This window comes from Dryas octopetala, chromosome 4, assembly GCF_963921425.1.
Source record: "Dryas octopetala chromosome 4, drDryOcto1.1, whole genome shotgun sequence".
Classification (NCBI taxonomy): domain Eukaryota; kingdom Viridiplantae; phylum Streptophyta; class Magnoliopsida; order Rosales; family Rosaceae; genus Dryas; species Dryas octopetala.
In genome coordinates this window covers 12,007,591-12,022,220 of record NC_141369.1, presented here as the reverse complement: position 1 = coordinate 12,022,220, position 14,630 = coordinate 12,007,591, and the positions used below count along the sequence as shown (strand labels likewise).

Genomic DNA, 14,630 nt, shown 5'->3' with positions numbered 1-14,630 from the left:
TTTACTTCTACATATATCTTCATTTTCTATTACGTGTATGTCTTTATATATTCCTTTTATTCAGCAGGTAATATAGAGTTGTACTAAAGCTTAAATGAGATTCAATTCGTAGAATTCAGACTTGTGCATTTATATATATATTGAAATAACATCTTATGCTTATGGTTAATTTTTGTGTTATATATCTAAAATACCTCATTTTAGGATAAGAATTAAGCGTTTTAGATTTAAGGGTTATTATTAATTAACTAGGTTATGTTAAAATGATAAATAAGTAGTCAAAAAAGTAAAAATCCACCTCACCTAAAAGACTTAGCATGAGTGATAAATGAGGAAAAACTCATTTAATGGCTAGATTTAACGCAACGAATAATCCATTAAAGTAAACCCAATACTTGAATGAGTTGCCTCTCACTAAGTCGGACTAAGTGCCCATTCATGGCTATGATCATTTGCAACAGCTATTCATTAGCCAACATCGATCTAGTTCTAGAGTCTAGACAGGGATAGGGACAAATACGAAAGTTGTTATGATAGAAACACCCATTTCCTTCTGAGTTCTAATTGTCCTTCAATAGGGCCCATGTACGTGCATGCCATAGGAATGTGGGGCATATCAGGTCGTTAGAAGTTGGGGAAGCTGCCACTGAATTTTGTAAAGTTCAGTTGAGAGCTAGGAAAGTGAATTAATTAATAGAGAGCAAAATGGGTGGGCAAACGTATAGAATATACTTGGTAGGAGGTTTTGACTTTTATTTCATATATATGTTGTCACCATTCCTAAGTTATTGTAGAATTAGGTGTTAGAGGCACCGAATACTTGGGCATGCATATGCACATTCAAAGCCTTGATTAATTCAAACACTGAAGTAACTAGATTAATGCTAGTTAGTCAGTTACAGTTGGATAGTTGAGCATGATCGATGAGCATCACTGGTAAGTAAGTGACCTCAAGTCAACATCTTATGGTCCAACTCCAACTTTTAAGGGAAGGGTGGTTATTTTTCGACAGGAAAGGGTACGTGTTTCTATTATGTTCTTTAGAAAATGTTTAAAAAGTCCATGTACATGCTTGATAACAAAAAAAAAAGTACATTTTAAGATTGATAGGACATTCAAATGCCAATATAATTTTTAGTTAGTGACATAATGTTTAGTATAATATTAATTTTCTAATTTTTGAGTTGATGAGGCTCGAACTTCCAGAGATGTACACGTCAGTCAATTATCTTCTAACTTACCTGCAAAACTTACAAATGAGTCCTAACTACCCCCTAAAAGGTTACTCCTCAAAGGACCTCCAATACTTAACTCAATGTTTTTATTTATGAATGTGTTAATCACAAACTTTGCTTCTAAAAAAAAAAAAAAAAAAGTGTGTTACCTCAGTCCATGGTCTTTGCCGAGCTTTTTATACTCCTTCCCTTGGGAGTTACTTCCTACAATCATGGGTTTAACCTCTTATCCACTTAACCGCTGAAGCAATTAAAGGGTTTAAGTATTATCTGAGGTTTAAATATTAATTTGATCATTTAATAACCAAATTAATTAACATTATGAGTTCAAGGCCTCTCAATCTTACTAACCCAAGACTTAAACCAGATCCGGCCCATTAGCGAATTCAACTTAATTACAAAGGCCATCATGAGTCTTAAGTTACGTTTTTTTAAGAGCAAATTATCTGTAAGTACCTCAATTATACACTGATTTTTAATTTAGTATCCTAACTTTAAAAATTTGACAAAAAGTACCTCAACTTCCATTTTGTGTCAAAATAGTACCTCCGTTAGTTTTTCTGTCAAATAAACCGTTATCGGCTGACGTGAAAGAGGTATTTTCATCTTTTTACTCACATTTAAAATATAATAATATTTTTAAAATTTTTTGAATAAAAAAAATTTCTTAAAAAATTAAAACCTAAAAAAATTTAAAATTTTTTTGGGGGAGATAGGCAGGGAGGGTGGGGGGGCTGGGTTGGGGTTGGGTAAGGGGGGTGAGGGGCGATGGGACTAGGGCGGTCGGGCAGGGAGAGAGGGAAGGATGGCTGGGGGCGGGCTGGGATGGCTGGGGGAGGGCTGGGTGAGGGCGGGAAGGGAAGGTTTTGGGGCTGGGTGAGGGCGGGAAGGGAAGGTTTTGGGGCTGGGTGGGGGCAGGGAAGGGAGGGGAGGGGCTGGGGCTGGGGCTGGGGGGGAGGGGTGTGCGACGGGGGTTTGGGGCTGGGGGGTGCGACGGGGCTGGGGGGAGGGGGTGCGACGGGACTGGTGGGGGGGAGAGGTGGGTCGGGCAGGGAGAGGGGGAGGGGGTGGGGGTGGGCTGGGGGCAGGTCAGTCAGGGAGGGGGGCGGGCTGGGGAGGGGAGGGCCCCAAAATTTTTTTAAAATTTTTAAAGTTTTAATTTTTTTAAGAATTTTTTTTTTATTCAAAAAATTTTAAAAATATTATTATCTTTTAAATGTGAGGAAAAAGACAAAAATACCTATGCCACGTCAGCAGATAACGGTTTATTTGACAGAAAAACTAACGGAGGTACTATTTTGACACAAAATGAAAGTTGACGTACTTTTTGTCAAATTTTCAAAGTTGAAGTACTAAATTGAAAATCAGTGTATAATTGAGATACTTACAAATAATTTGCTCTTTTTTTAATTTGAACTTTATGTGAATTAATTTCTTGTAATATTAGTGTATTAATTAATAATTTAATATTTCACAAAGATTAAAGAGTTTATGGATAATTAATATATCAGATGGCCAGTTTTAAGTTCGGATCATCTACTATGTGAATTAATTCCATCAACTTGACCATACATCCCTCCAGGTTGCTACACTTTTTGTCCTCCAGGTTGCCTCCTATTTCAATTGGGCAGGTGTAGGTGGGGAAGCCTATAATTCTGAATTGAGTTGCCATGGTCCATGGATATCTACCACCCTTGCTACTTTTTTTAAGAATTAATTACACTTACACTCCTTGAGATTTATCGTTTTTTCACATACCCTTTCTGAGATTTCAATAATTACACATACACCCCCTGATGTTTTAAAACTATTGCATATATTCCCCTACAAGAGAAAAAAATAAATAAATAAAAAAAGAAAATATTTGTATTGAGATTGGACCTTACACATTGAGTAATCTTATCAGACTATTTAATCCCTTAGCATGCTTTTTTGCATAATTTCTCATCATTTTTCGTCTCACTATAAGGGGTTATATGCAACAGTTTTAAAACTTCAGGAGGTGTATGTGTAATTATTGAAACCCCATGGAATATATGTGAAAAAATGATAAACCTTAGGGGGTGTAAGTGTAATTAACTATTTTTTTAATCACCTAAAGACTTTATTTTGTTATTTATTTATTTTAATTTAAGTAGGAAAAATTCAAATTCGTATTGAGGAAGAAAAATACTATTAAACCAATAAACAATGCCTTGAACGAACTTATATCAGAAGATAAAGATGGATGAGTGTGCATTTTCCTTCATGCTCTTTCTAAGTTTAAACTTGGACGGCTAGCTGTGTCAAGGAGGTGTGCCCGGCCCACACCAATAAAATGCAATTTGAGAGACAATTGCATGCACAAGAGGGAATTAATGTGGTTCATGGAAAATTAAAGAGGGAATTACAGTTGAAAATCTAGTGTAATTGAAAATTTTCAAGTCTATGGGGTAGATCCAGATGATTAGAGGTACATTCACGTAATTTTTTTTTTCTTAAGTACTTATTAAAATGATCATAAAATATTAAGATTTATAAATGATCATAAAATTAATATTCAAAATTTATAAATCTTAATGTGACACTATTCTCTCTTAGAAGTAGCCTGAATAATGTGACAATATTCTCTCTAAGAAATACTAGTAAATAGTCTCACATCTAACCCTAACTCTAGGAAATTGAAAATATTAGTGCTAAATGTGAAATAAAAGTTTCTAACCACCAAAATGCACTGTCCACAAAAATTCATAATGCACACATTAATATCCCCTTGCATAAGAATCTTGCATAGTTGCACATGCAGCACCAACGATGAGGATTAGGCTATAAAAGGCAAGGACGGACACACGTTCATGGGTAGGGGGTCGGGCGACCCCCCAAAGGCCGGAGCACGAAGCCCCTGAAGCTATGGATGGCGACACTGCGACCCCCTAGCCTGCCCACTGCACGAAGTCACCGAGTCACCGCTGCCCAGCCCAGCCTGCCCACTGCACGGCTGCCCCCACCAACTGCTCGATGAAATGGCTGACTGCCTGATTCAGCTTTCGTTGTCTCCCCCTGAAAGTCTATAATTGTTGGGGGAGTGAGCGTTGGAGCCTCAAGTTTCTATACTTTACAATCAACCCCTAAAGATTGATTTTAAGTACAATAATCCTCCAAGTAGACATCCAAAAATCTTTATTTTTTGTAGTGTGTTTTGCATTTTCCAAAAACCATCACTTCATGATTCATCTCTGCCACAAGATTCAATAGTGGGCAGAATAGTTATCTTCTCATTCATTCACATACGACTAGAAAAGGCAAACCTAATAAAAAACTAATTACAAGAATTATAGAGAACCCATATAAGGTAATTACACGGAAACCCCAATAGATTAGGAACAAACTTATGGAAAAATGGTCAAAACATTTTTGGTCAAAGTGGGCAAAAAGGTAACTTTATTGGAGGCTTGTAATTTTGATAGTAAATGATTTTTATTGGCCATTTCTAATAGTAAATGATTAATTAGTCTATTTTGAGACTTACTTAGAATTGTTTATTTTTTTTAAAGTTTTCTACTCAAAACAACTTTTGAGCCAGGACTTATTAAAAAAAAAAAGCACAAACTTGCTTTGTTGCCAACATATTCGAGCTGCGCACCAATTAACCAAACCCAACCTGTCCCCCACCAGGACATTTCGCCACCGCCCGCCAGTCAACTGCCCACCATGGCACCACCACTATCTCAAGTTTCACCTTGACCCCCCGAGTTAGGAATCCTGGATCCGTCACTGATAGAAGGCAATAATGGCTGGAAAGATTGGCCTCCTTTTTTGGCTTGAGGAAAGGTTGGGCTTAGTCGATGTCAGTGACTTTATAAAAAATTATTGGCTGAGACTTGAGGTTGGTTGTTCCCTGTCTGTGCTTCAAGAGCATGTGCATGCAATTAGAATGTCAATACAAATTTATTGAGCCCCAATTTTTAAATTGTGTCAATTATTGATTTGACTTAAGTTGTTTTGTTTGCAATGTTTAAGTTAATAATATAAGTCTTATATATTTTTTAATATTTTTGTATATTCTCTTACAAATTAAAATTTTTAAGTTTGCTTGTTTGGCTTGCCTATGTTGTTACTTTTTTTTTCACTTTTTTTTTTTGGTTCTTAATAAATTTTCATTTACCAAAAACTTGATATTATTTACAGCAACAAACCAAAAAAGAACCTTAAAAAAATTTGTATTGAGAAATATAATTAACCAGACATTAAAGACCAAAAAACAAAAGATACATCTTGGAAATACAGATGCCAATTAAACCAGCCTTCAAATCTTAATTTGCCTTTTGGAAACTTCTGTGAAGTAAGCAAACCACCATCTATTTCTTTTTCCAATCAACTATGTTTCCCAATGTTATTTGCTTGGCTTGTCTCTTTTCTACTGCATGGCTTTTAGTGAGATGGGGTGCAAGTAATGCAAAAAACAAATAACTCAACTCACAAGCCTTGTGTTCAGAGGTTGAACTACAAAATGCAGTGGCAGATGAGAGAGATTGTGCTATACTGTGCAGCAAAGCTTTGAATCAATAGAAGCCAAACATATGCAAAACGCTTGGTAGCCCGTCAAAGGATATCTGCAAAAACAAAGATATCACATAACACTTAGCAGTATATCTCTTCCATTTCTCTCTATTTGTATATGAATCACTATATATTGCCTTTTATAACACACATTACTACATAAATTGCTGCTTGTATATACCTGTAATCCATCACGTACTTTGATTTCCCAACCCTTCCAAGCTGCAGGATTGTCTGCTTTCCATTCTCCTAACAAAGCATATAAAAGTTAGCATCCCAAACCAAGCACGTTTTTAACGAGAAATTCTTGTATACAACCGTTGTATATAATCTCTCTTTCACAATACTGGTGTGAGTGGTTGAATGTGAGAGCGAGGCTGTATACTACTGTTAAGTAAAATATTTTTTCAGTTTTAACCACTGGTTCTATCACCACAATGTCATAAACAAAGCACCCTTTTGAGAGCCTTGTTCAAAGTGTTTCTACAGACAGACATGCACTTATACACATACATGTATATAAGTTAAAATTGGTGCCAGATTTTGTTTCAGAATGGTTGAATAAGAAAATTACTTTTTTTTAGGCTAAATCTGAGTAAAATCTGTTGAGTCATATTGTTCATAATACCTCTAGAGTCAGCTGGAAATTCTTGACTGAACTTTGGATTCTAAGACCAGCTCTTCCCCTATCTCTGAAGTCCAACTCATATTGCTTTGAAATCTGAATGAAAACAGAAATCAATCAATGGAGAGAAACCAAAAAACAGAAAACAACAAAAAATAATCATTTCCTACAATGAGGTAATAATATTACATCCTTTCGTAGACCTACTTTATTGTAATGTGGAACCCTTGAGAATAGCTGATGTACTTTGTCCAGCTTCCCCTCCCAGTCCTTTGGCAGTCCCTTGATGTGTTGTGTCTACAAGAGAAGAACATTAGCATTGAAATTAAGCATACTTAATCCATTGACTGGATTTCAGTATGGAATCTACATATAACAGATAAGAAAAACCTGGTCTATCTGATCATGCACTAAATCTTTGATAATTGTAAGAAACTAAGATATCTTCTAAACTGTTAAGCTCACCTGTGTGGTATTCTTTAACTGCATGGACTGGTGCTTGGCAATATATGCCCTTATGCGTCGGTAGCTTCCTGTCCAGGTCGAAATTGTTGGCACAAACCTGCAAAAAAAAAAGAGTAACCATTACAAGTTGAGGGGGGGAAGGGGGAGAGTCTGAGAGAGAGAGAGAGAAGAAAAGGCTTACGCTACGACAGCAAGAAGTGATTTAGACTGTCTGCTCATGGAATTGGAACGACTACCCTGCAATCAAAACGTTATCGTCAACCAAATTACTGATAAAAATGTTTTGTGATATACATTAAAAGATGTCTGATTTCCATTTTTGCAGGTAAATATAAATCAGAAGAGTTCAATTTCTAGAAAGTCTAACCTGATCCCATATATGGTATTTTGAGCCCATGAGATTAGCATTTACAGTTCCAATAAAACTATCATCTGAGTTAGACAATATTCCCTTCATATTCTGAGCAATGGTTAACTCAGATTTTCCATTACGCCGCTTATGGTGAGCAATAGCTAGTTTCCGGTCCTGCCTTCCCTTACCTTCCTGTAAGTTCATAATACCACACCAAAGATTCAGGAGGCAATTGACTTACACAAGGGAGTTTAACATGTTAGACCAAAAAAAGAAAGAAAAAAAAGGGTATGTTTCACAATTAAATTTCAATCTTAAAAGTAAACATGGAGCCTCAGAAACAGCAATAGACAAGGGCAGGTTAGAGGAATATGGTGTGGGGAAGGGTTATCAGAAACTCAAGCATACATGAAGCCATGAAGTTTATGAAAGAATCAAATAATGTAAACTTGATTAACATGTTAAAAAAGGTCCAGAGAAATATTCAAACCCAAAATCCTAATTATAAAAGAAACTCCTCCTCTTAATCCACTAGAAAATCTATGTATTTCACCAGATTAATGTTAATTGGTGTCCAGTGTTGGGTTATATTTACATTTTAAATATAGCTTATTTTTGAAAATTTGGGAATTGCATGACCACAACTACATGCTTATTCAGTACACAGCAGGAAATGTTGTATCCATTACATATTAGTACATTCAACATTGTTATGATCATATTTATTGCACAACCAACATTAGTGAAACTAAGAGGCCTGTTAATTGTTAAAGTTTGCTGATTCAAACCGAACCCAAATTTCATTTTTAATTAAAAAGAAAAGTGAAATGAGGGATGCCCCAAATGAAAACACTTAACAAGTCACAGATAACTTACATTGGTATAAAGAGAATACAGAGTACCCCCATGTAATCCTTCTGGTGTTGCCTCCTTCACTATAACACAAGTGCACCTTCCTACATCCATAGGCAATGGCCTGCACAACAGAGACCTGAATGCACCCCCACCACACCAAATTTACACCCGCACACACACAACCAATTAGATTGTTCCCAAAAAATATAAATAAAACAATTATATTTTTAGCAAAAGAAGACTCACTTATTGGGCAGAGTAGACCAAGAAGAAGCAGGGGCAGCCTCAGAATCCGAGTAGTCCCATATCTTCAAAGAGCTAGAGTTCTCTGATCCAGTGGTGGGTGGGTCCCAGAGTTTGGACCCACCAAAGAGCTCCTGCTCAGGCTCATTCATCTGCATACAGAACTGAAGCGAGGAGGGTTTCAGGACCCCACAGTCTGTGGACAGAGACTTGTTCAAATTCTGCTTCAATGGCTTCGCAAAAGAAGACCCATTTTCTTGTAGCAAATTCTCTTTGTCACTGTCCAAGACAGAGTGTTGTTGCTTGTTGGGCATTGCGTTTTCTTTGTTGTCGTTTAAAACTAATGGGGTTGGCTCCAAGTGGCCGTTTTTGGAGCTCAAGCTGAGACCTTCACTGTAGCTGCGGTTGTGTTTTTGGTCGGTGAGGGGATTGACATAGAGGGAGTTGTATGAGGATTGGCGTGGCATTAATGTGGTTTTCTTGCAACCAGTCATCATGGTTCACAGAGAGACAGAGAGACAGAGTGGTGAAGTTTGAGCTTTGATGGAGTGAATGAGAATGCTAGTTGTTGGGTTTATTTTGGCAAAGATTTATGAGATTGCTGGGATTTGTGGTTGATTTCTTTGAAGCAAATCATCAGATAGGTAGTTGAATACAGCGAGAGAGAGAGAGAGAGAGAGAGAGAGAGAGAGAGAGAGAGAGAGAGAGAGAGAGAGAGAGAGAGAGATTTGAATGAAGTTATATAAGAGATAAGTTGAAAACTTGAGTGAAGTGGAAATGGATAGTACATGGTGGGAAACAAAAGCTTGTTTTTAGAGCACTGTGTGATGTATAGTTTCCACTTTCCAAAAACAAATTTCTACAGCACCCAGTTCTGATTCTGCCACGTAAGCATAGTGGTGGGCCCAGATGGGGTATTTGACCCACCCATGCTGAGGTGGGGCTCTCTGGTTTGGTATCAGTGGATGAAAGTGGTTTTGAATTTGAATAAGCATTGGAAAGTGCGTAGGCTTTTGTGTCTCACTGTTTTGTTTATGGGGGTTAGGAATTAGGACGTTTTTATTTGTGTGGTGTTTGGTGGTTTAACGGTAACTATTCAAATTTTGTTGACTTCTTTTGTGTGTTTTGAAGTGTTGATGGGAGAGTCGAGGGGTTTTTGACGAACAAAAAGGTCTGGGAAAGACCAATGAGCGGGAAACATATTTGAATACACTCTGTTCTGTTGTAGTGGGAGTGTAGGATACTAACTACAACTACAAGCGACTTCATGGTAGTGTTCTTGTAGGCTTTGTAGCATACGTACTAGAAGTCTAGAAGACTAGAATAGGTGAATTAAGTAGCCACTCTAAAGCCTGGCATATACATCAATGTTAGGCTGAAATTTTTAGTCCTAGCTTGTACTCCACCTCATTTGGAGACGTACTAGACAACATGGGATGAGTCGTGTTTGAGCACACACATCTATTTAAGTTATATATAATTTGTGCTTGAAATTTAAAGTGTTTGGATGAAAAAAATTAAAGTAAAATTGAAATTTAGACTAACTCAAACTTTATAAATAACATAGAAATTTTTAAATTTTGTTTGAAAAGATACTTGAAATTCGGGAGCTTTTGATGATAAAAAAAAAAAAAAACCACAACAACAACAACATCACCTTGCCACTACCACCCATCATCACCGCCACTACCACCATCCTGCCTTCATTATCGTCACTGCTAGACACTACCACCATTACCATTACCATCACCACCCTTATCCCTTAAATCCTCCAAGTGAGAAGCTTGTAACTCCAAATAATAACATGATTTTATAACGCTAAAGACGTAAACATACAATAAATAAAATCGATTTCTCGGTGGACTGACCAATATCAGTAGTGGCTTCAAGTTTTTGACAATGTTTCCAGAAAATGGCCTACTGACTGTTGAGAGAATGATCCCACATTGAAAATGTGAAGCATTTCATAGTGGGGTTTATCAAGATTTGAGCTATTCGTCCTATTGCCAATTGGTTTTGGAATGGATACCTAGATTCCTTCATAGTATCAAAGCAGGTTATCCATGTGTTAGGCCCAACAGCCACATGTGCTCTCATGTCACTCAATATGAATTGTCCACATGTTAGGCTTAAATGATGCCACACGTGTGAGGGCTTGTTGAAATAAAGATTTCACATTAAAGATGTGAGGCATTGCATAATGGCTTATAAGAGTTTGGGCTACTCCTTCAGTCCTCTTATTACCAATTAGTTTTGTGATGGATGCCTAGATTCCTTCACTGACAACATCGGGCCAGTGGGCAAACAAGCCAAGAACCAATCGCACCAACCAATGCCTACCTCTAATATCCTTAATTTCATCAATTTAGTTAAGGGAAATAGCATGCGACATGCAATCATGCACGAATTGAGATATTTAGGTGGTGGCAATGAAGTTACGGTTAAATATCCCACATCGTCAGGATATGGTTGGGTTGTGCACTATATAAACCTTGAGCAATCATCTCCTTACAAGTCGATTTTTGAAGATGAGTTAGGCCCATGGGTTTAATATATGCAATTTATAGTTGGTCCCATGTGAGCTTTTACATGGTATCAGAGTCGGCCATAATATGGTTGGGTTGTGCACTATATAAGCCTTAGGCAATCATCTCCTTACAAGCCGGTTTTTGAGGATGAGTTAGACCCATGGATTTAATACATGCACTTTATAGTTGGTCCCATGTGAGCTTTGACAATTACATCACCCAAAACTTAAAATTTTCCCACTTAAGTGCTTCACATGATAATTTCATCGAACAAATTTATTGAATTAAAGGTGTGATCTTTAATTGCAATTAATACAAAATTACATAGATAAAATCAACACAACTAAAACTCCTGAAACTTAAGTAAAAGGCCAAATTTTGTTTTTGGTCCTAGTAGTTTGGGTCAAGTTTCACTCTGGCCTTTGTAGTTTTTTAATAGTTGCATTTTGATTAAGAAAAATAGTATGTGGCATGCATAATTCTGGGTATTTTAGACAGCAATAGTGATGTTAAACTATCCAAAAGCCTAAAATACCTTCGCCTGTGTGCTTCACAAGCTATTTTCGTAGAAGAAAATAGACAAACATGCGCATGTTCTCGAATTGCAACTATTAGAAAATTGTAAGGACAAAATTAACAAAATTAAAATAAGAACCAAAATACATCTTGACCCAAATGACACCGACAAAAAACGAGATTTGGCCTGAGTAAAACCTGGCCCAAAAATTTACAACCAAGGGTACAAAAGAAGAACCAAACCCGAATGCCAATTCTTTCTTTGGATAGACCGATAGACCATTACAGAAAACGAGTGGCTCATCTCTTTCTCAGTTTCTCCTCCTCACTCCCACCTGTGAGCGACAACAAACTTAGCCCACTTCAATACCCAAAGGACCATCATGTCCTCACTGACTACTATCCTCTCTAACACTCTCAACCATGGCCAACTACACACTCACACTCTCTAGCTCCACTCTCTTCCACCTCACAAGAAAACCCACTTCGAGACTCACTCTAAGAATCAAAGCCAAAGCCTCCACAGCCACGGCCATGGCCTCTACCACCAAAAACAAGGTGGTGCCTGCAGTGATAGTCGGTGGTGGAAGGGTTGGAGGAGCCTTGCAGGGCATGGGAAATGGTGATGACTTGCTGGTGAAGAGAGGAGAGCCTGTGCCTCTTGATTTCGATGGTCCAATCTTGGTTTGCACTAGGAATGATGATCTTGAGGCTGTTCTTGAGGCCACTCCAAGGCCTAGATGGAACGGTATTACCATCTCATCACATATTTCTTTTTTTGTTTTGTTTGAGAGAGAAAAAAAAGAAGGGCAAATAGCAATTGGTGGGTGAGTAGTTTTGACTGATCGTAAAGAGTTTGTTTGATGTGAAATTCAAGTGGTTTATGAATCAATTGTTATATATGAATTGGATGATTAATGGGTCTGTTCTATTTTTATCAGAAATAGAAAAAAAAATCTGCAATTGGGTGTGCGTTGTTTGTAATGCTAAAGAAAAGGTGATGTTTATGGACAGGGTTCTTGGTTTTCTGAATTTTCTTTCAATTTGGAAGTTGGATTTAACTTGGGAATTTTGATTGAATGCCAATAACCTGGTTTTTTGCATGAAATTGGTCCTTTTTTATGATTATTTGTTGCATTTACTCGTACTGAATTTAAATTGGTGAAAACAATAGGAGTTTTTGACAGAATTTACCTACCATTTGTATGGAGCACTCCCTTTTAGCTTAGTTTTCTGATTGCAGGCTGATATCAAATTTACTAATCTGTGATGCAAATCATGCAATTTTCTCACTGTTCACATTCAGTTGTTAATTTACATCTTTAAGCCTTTTTAACTGCCCTCCTCTGATTTATGGGTTTGCATGCGACCCAATGGACTTGACAATCTAGCAGATTTGGTTTTTTTCCAGAATGGAATGCTGGAACCATGGCTTGAAAGTAAAGGTCTTGGTGATGCGGATCAAGTGTTAGCATATTTTGCTGTCTCCAAGCTTGGAGAACCCCCCGTTGATGGAAAGACTGATACCAATCCTGAAGGACTGACAGCAGCCTATGGGAAGTGGGCATCTGCAATAGCTGAAAGATTACATGCTGGAGGCCTCACGTGCAAGGTGAAAGAAGAATTTCCTATAATATTTCACATTATGTTGGAATTGATTTATTTATTTTTTTATGAAGCATTCTTCTTGTGAAAAAATAAAACATTTCTTGTATCTGTATTGAACAATTTTTTTTTTTCGTCCTTTGGGGAGAAGGGTATGGGTCTGGTAAGTTTGTGGCTTCATTGTTGGGATAAACTTAAAGAAGTCCAAATAAATTTATTAATGAATCAAATTTGAAGCAGGTTCTCAACAAGGAAGCATTTCAGAAGCAGATGTTAGAGAAGTTGATATGGATCTCTGCATTCATGCTTGTTGGAGCTCGTCATCCAGGAGCAACTGTAGGTGGTGTAGATAAAGAATACCGCTCTGAGGTAAGCTTTCATTATTCGTAACTATTCTTTTAAAGTGCAAAGAAGAGAAAATAAAATGAAAGTTCTGCCTTTGTTATGATGATGGTGAATAAAAGGATTATTTAAGCATTTAATCAGTTGGGGGATTTCATGAATAAAAGGATGTTTCCTGGTATCCATGCCTTCATATTTTCTAAATTTACTTTTAGATAGTATTTTATTACCTCTTTTACTGTTGTTGTTTTATTGCATAAGACATTAACCAACAAATGGAACTACATTAATGAATTTTGAAGAGAGGTTAAATTATATCGCATGACTGGAATCTAATGAGATAACGTATAGTGAGATCGAGACTCTTCTGAACTTAATGATACACAAAATGTTGGTCCTTGATCATGTTTGCTTTCCTTAACACTATCCGTGCAAAAGCATGCATAATCTTAAATTAATATGCTTTCTATAGAATAACAGGCTTCAATGTTAAATGATCATATAGATGGGCCTGAAATGTGATAATTACATGCTTCAATGTTTTCCTGAAGTACTGATGCAATGTAATTTCAATTTTGTATATCTTAGATAAAATAGATAACTGATAAAAACTTGACCAATGTTTTATGCTTTCAGGTGTCCAGCCTCATTGCAGAGCTTGCCGCAGCAGCAGCAGCAGAGAAGGGATTGGTATTTGAAGAAGCCATGGAGGATAGATTATGTGCCTACTCAAGTGCGGTTGCCCACTTTCCTACGGCAGTTAAAGAGGTTAGAGATGCATGCAAGTCATAAATATAAGTTTTCAAAGTATGTGTGTCTCAATGATTTTAATTTGGCTCTCACTGTGGAGATTGCCTAATGCTTGCAGTTTAAATGGAGAAATGGTTGGTTTTATTCTCTGTCTGAGAAGGCAATTGCGGAAGGAAAGCCTGATCCCTGTCCTCTGCATACGGCATGGCTCAAAGAATTGAAAATTGTCTAGAAAAACAGAATTCAGTGTATCAGTAATTTGGATCTACTTTATATGAACCATAAGCTAATACAATTAGGGACCGAGGTCTTGTTTCTCTTCCATTGTTGAACTGCATGCAGAATTACAAATTGAATTATCTTTAGATCTTTGTCTTGTGCATTCTTAAACTATCTTACTCTTGACCAGCAACAAAAAACGAATGAAAAGAAAAAAATTGGCTAGCTTTTTTTTTTTTGGGGTAAAAAATTGGCTCTCTTTTTTAAAATGGCCCCAGTTGTGTGTGAGTAGTTTGAAGTTTGGCTTAATAAGCATTTGCTTCTGTTAGTTTACTAATAAAACTTTAGGAAATTTA

General features: G+C 37.0%; 2 protein-coding genes across 5 annotated transcripts; one reads left to right on the top strand and one right to left on the bottom strand.

Moving 5' to 3' along the window:
• Positions 1–5,461: 5,461 nt before the first annotated feature.
• Positions 5,462–8,948, bottom strand: TLP8 (tubby like protein 8). Of its 2 annotated transcripts, none has more exons than XM_086239401.1 (9): positions 8,318–8,948; positions 8,093–8,207; positions 7,232–7,408; positions 7,046–7,101; positions 6,865–6,961; positions 6,589–6,696; positions 6,403–6,495; positions 5,956–6,023; positions 5,462–5,827 (listed from the first exon to the last, which is right to left on the bottom strand). In XM_086239401.1, exons 1-9 carry the CDS (start codon positions 8,809–8,811, stop codon positions 5,752–5,754), a joined length of 1,284 nt encoding a protein of 427 aa, XP_086095527.1. In that variant the 5' UTR covers positions 8,812–8,948; the 3' UTR covers positions 5,462–5,751. The 2 variants fall into 2 exon arrangements, with proteins under 2 accessions (XP_086095527.1, XP_086095526.1); XM_086239400.1 differs by having other exon boundaries at positions 6,607–6,696.
• A 2,682-nt stretch (positions 8,949–11,630) lies between these two features.
• Positions 11,631–14,426, top strand: LOC147286876 (nuclear protein). 3 transcript variants are annotated; one of them, XM_086240383.1, is made up of 5 exons: positions 11,631–12,106; positions 12,753–12,970; positions 13,204–13,332; positions 13,942–14,073; positions 14,156–14,377. In XM_086240383.1, exons 1-5 carry the CDS (start codon positions 11,782–11,784, stop codon positions 14,162–14,164), a joined length of 813 nt encoding a protein of 270 aa, XP_086096509.1. In that variant the 5' UTR covers positions 11,631–11,781; the 3' UTR covers positions 14,165–14,377. The 3 variants fall into 3 exon arrangements, with proteins under 3 accessions (XP_086096509.1, XP_086096508.1, XP_086096510.1); XM_086240382.1 differs by having other exon boundaries at positions 11,632–12,106; positions 14,174–14,426; XM_086240384.1 differs by having other exon boundaries at positions 11,968–12,106; positions 12,770–12,970; positions 14,174–14,426.
• The last annotated feature ends 204 nt before the right edge of the window (positions 14,427–14,630 follow it).

Coding starts and splice junctions, on each gene's coding strand:
- TLP8 (XM_086239401.1), bottom strand. CDS start 8,811: ATGATGACTGGTTGCAAGAAAACCACATTAATGCCACGCCAATCCTCA. Junction 7,409..8,092: donor TGTATTCTCTTTATACCAAT/GTAAGTTATCTG, acceptor ATGAACTTACAG/GAAGGTAAGGGAAGGCAGGA. Junction 6,024..6,402: donor ATTTCCAGCTGACTCTAGAG/GTATTATGAACA, acceptor ATGCTTTGTTAG/GAGAATGGAAAGCAGACAAT.
- LOC147286876 (XM_086240382.1), top strand. CDS start 11,782: ATGGCCAACTACACACTCACACTCTCTAGCTCCACTCTCTTCCACCTC. Junction 12,107..12,752: donor TCCAAGGCCTAGATGGAACG/GTATTACCATCT, acceptor ACAATCTAGCAG/ATTTGGTTTTTTTCCAGAAT. Junction 14,074..14,173: donor TTCCTACGGCAGTTAAAGAG/GTTAGAGATGCA, acceptor TAATGCTTGCAG/TTTAAATGGAGAAATGGTTG.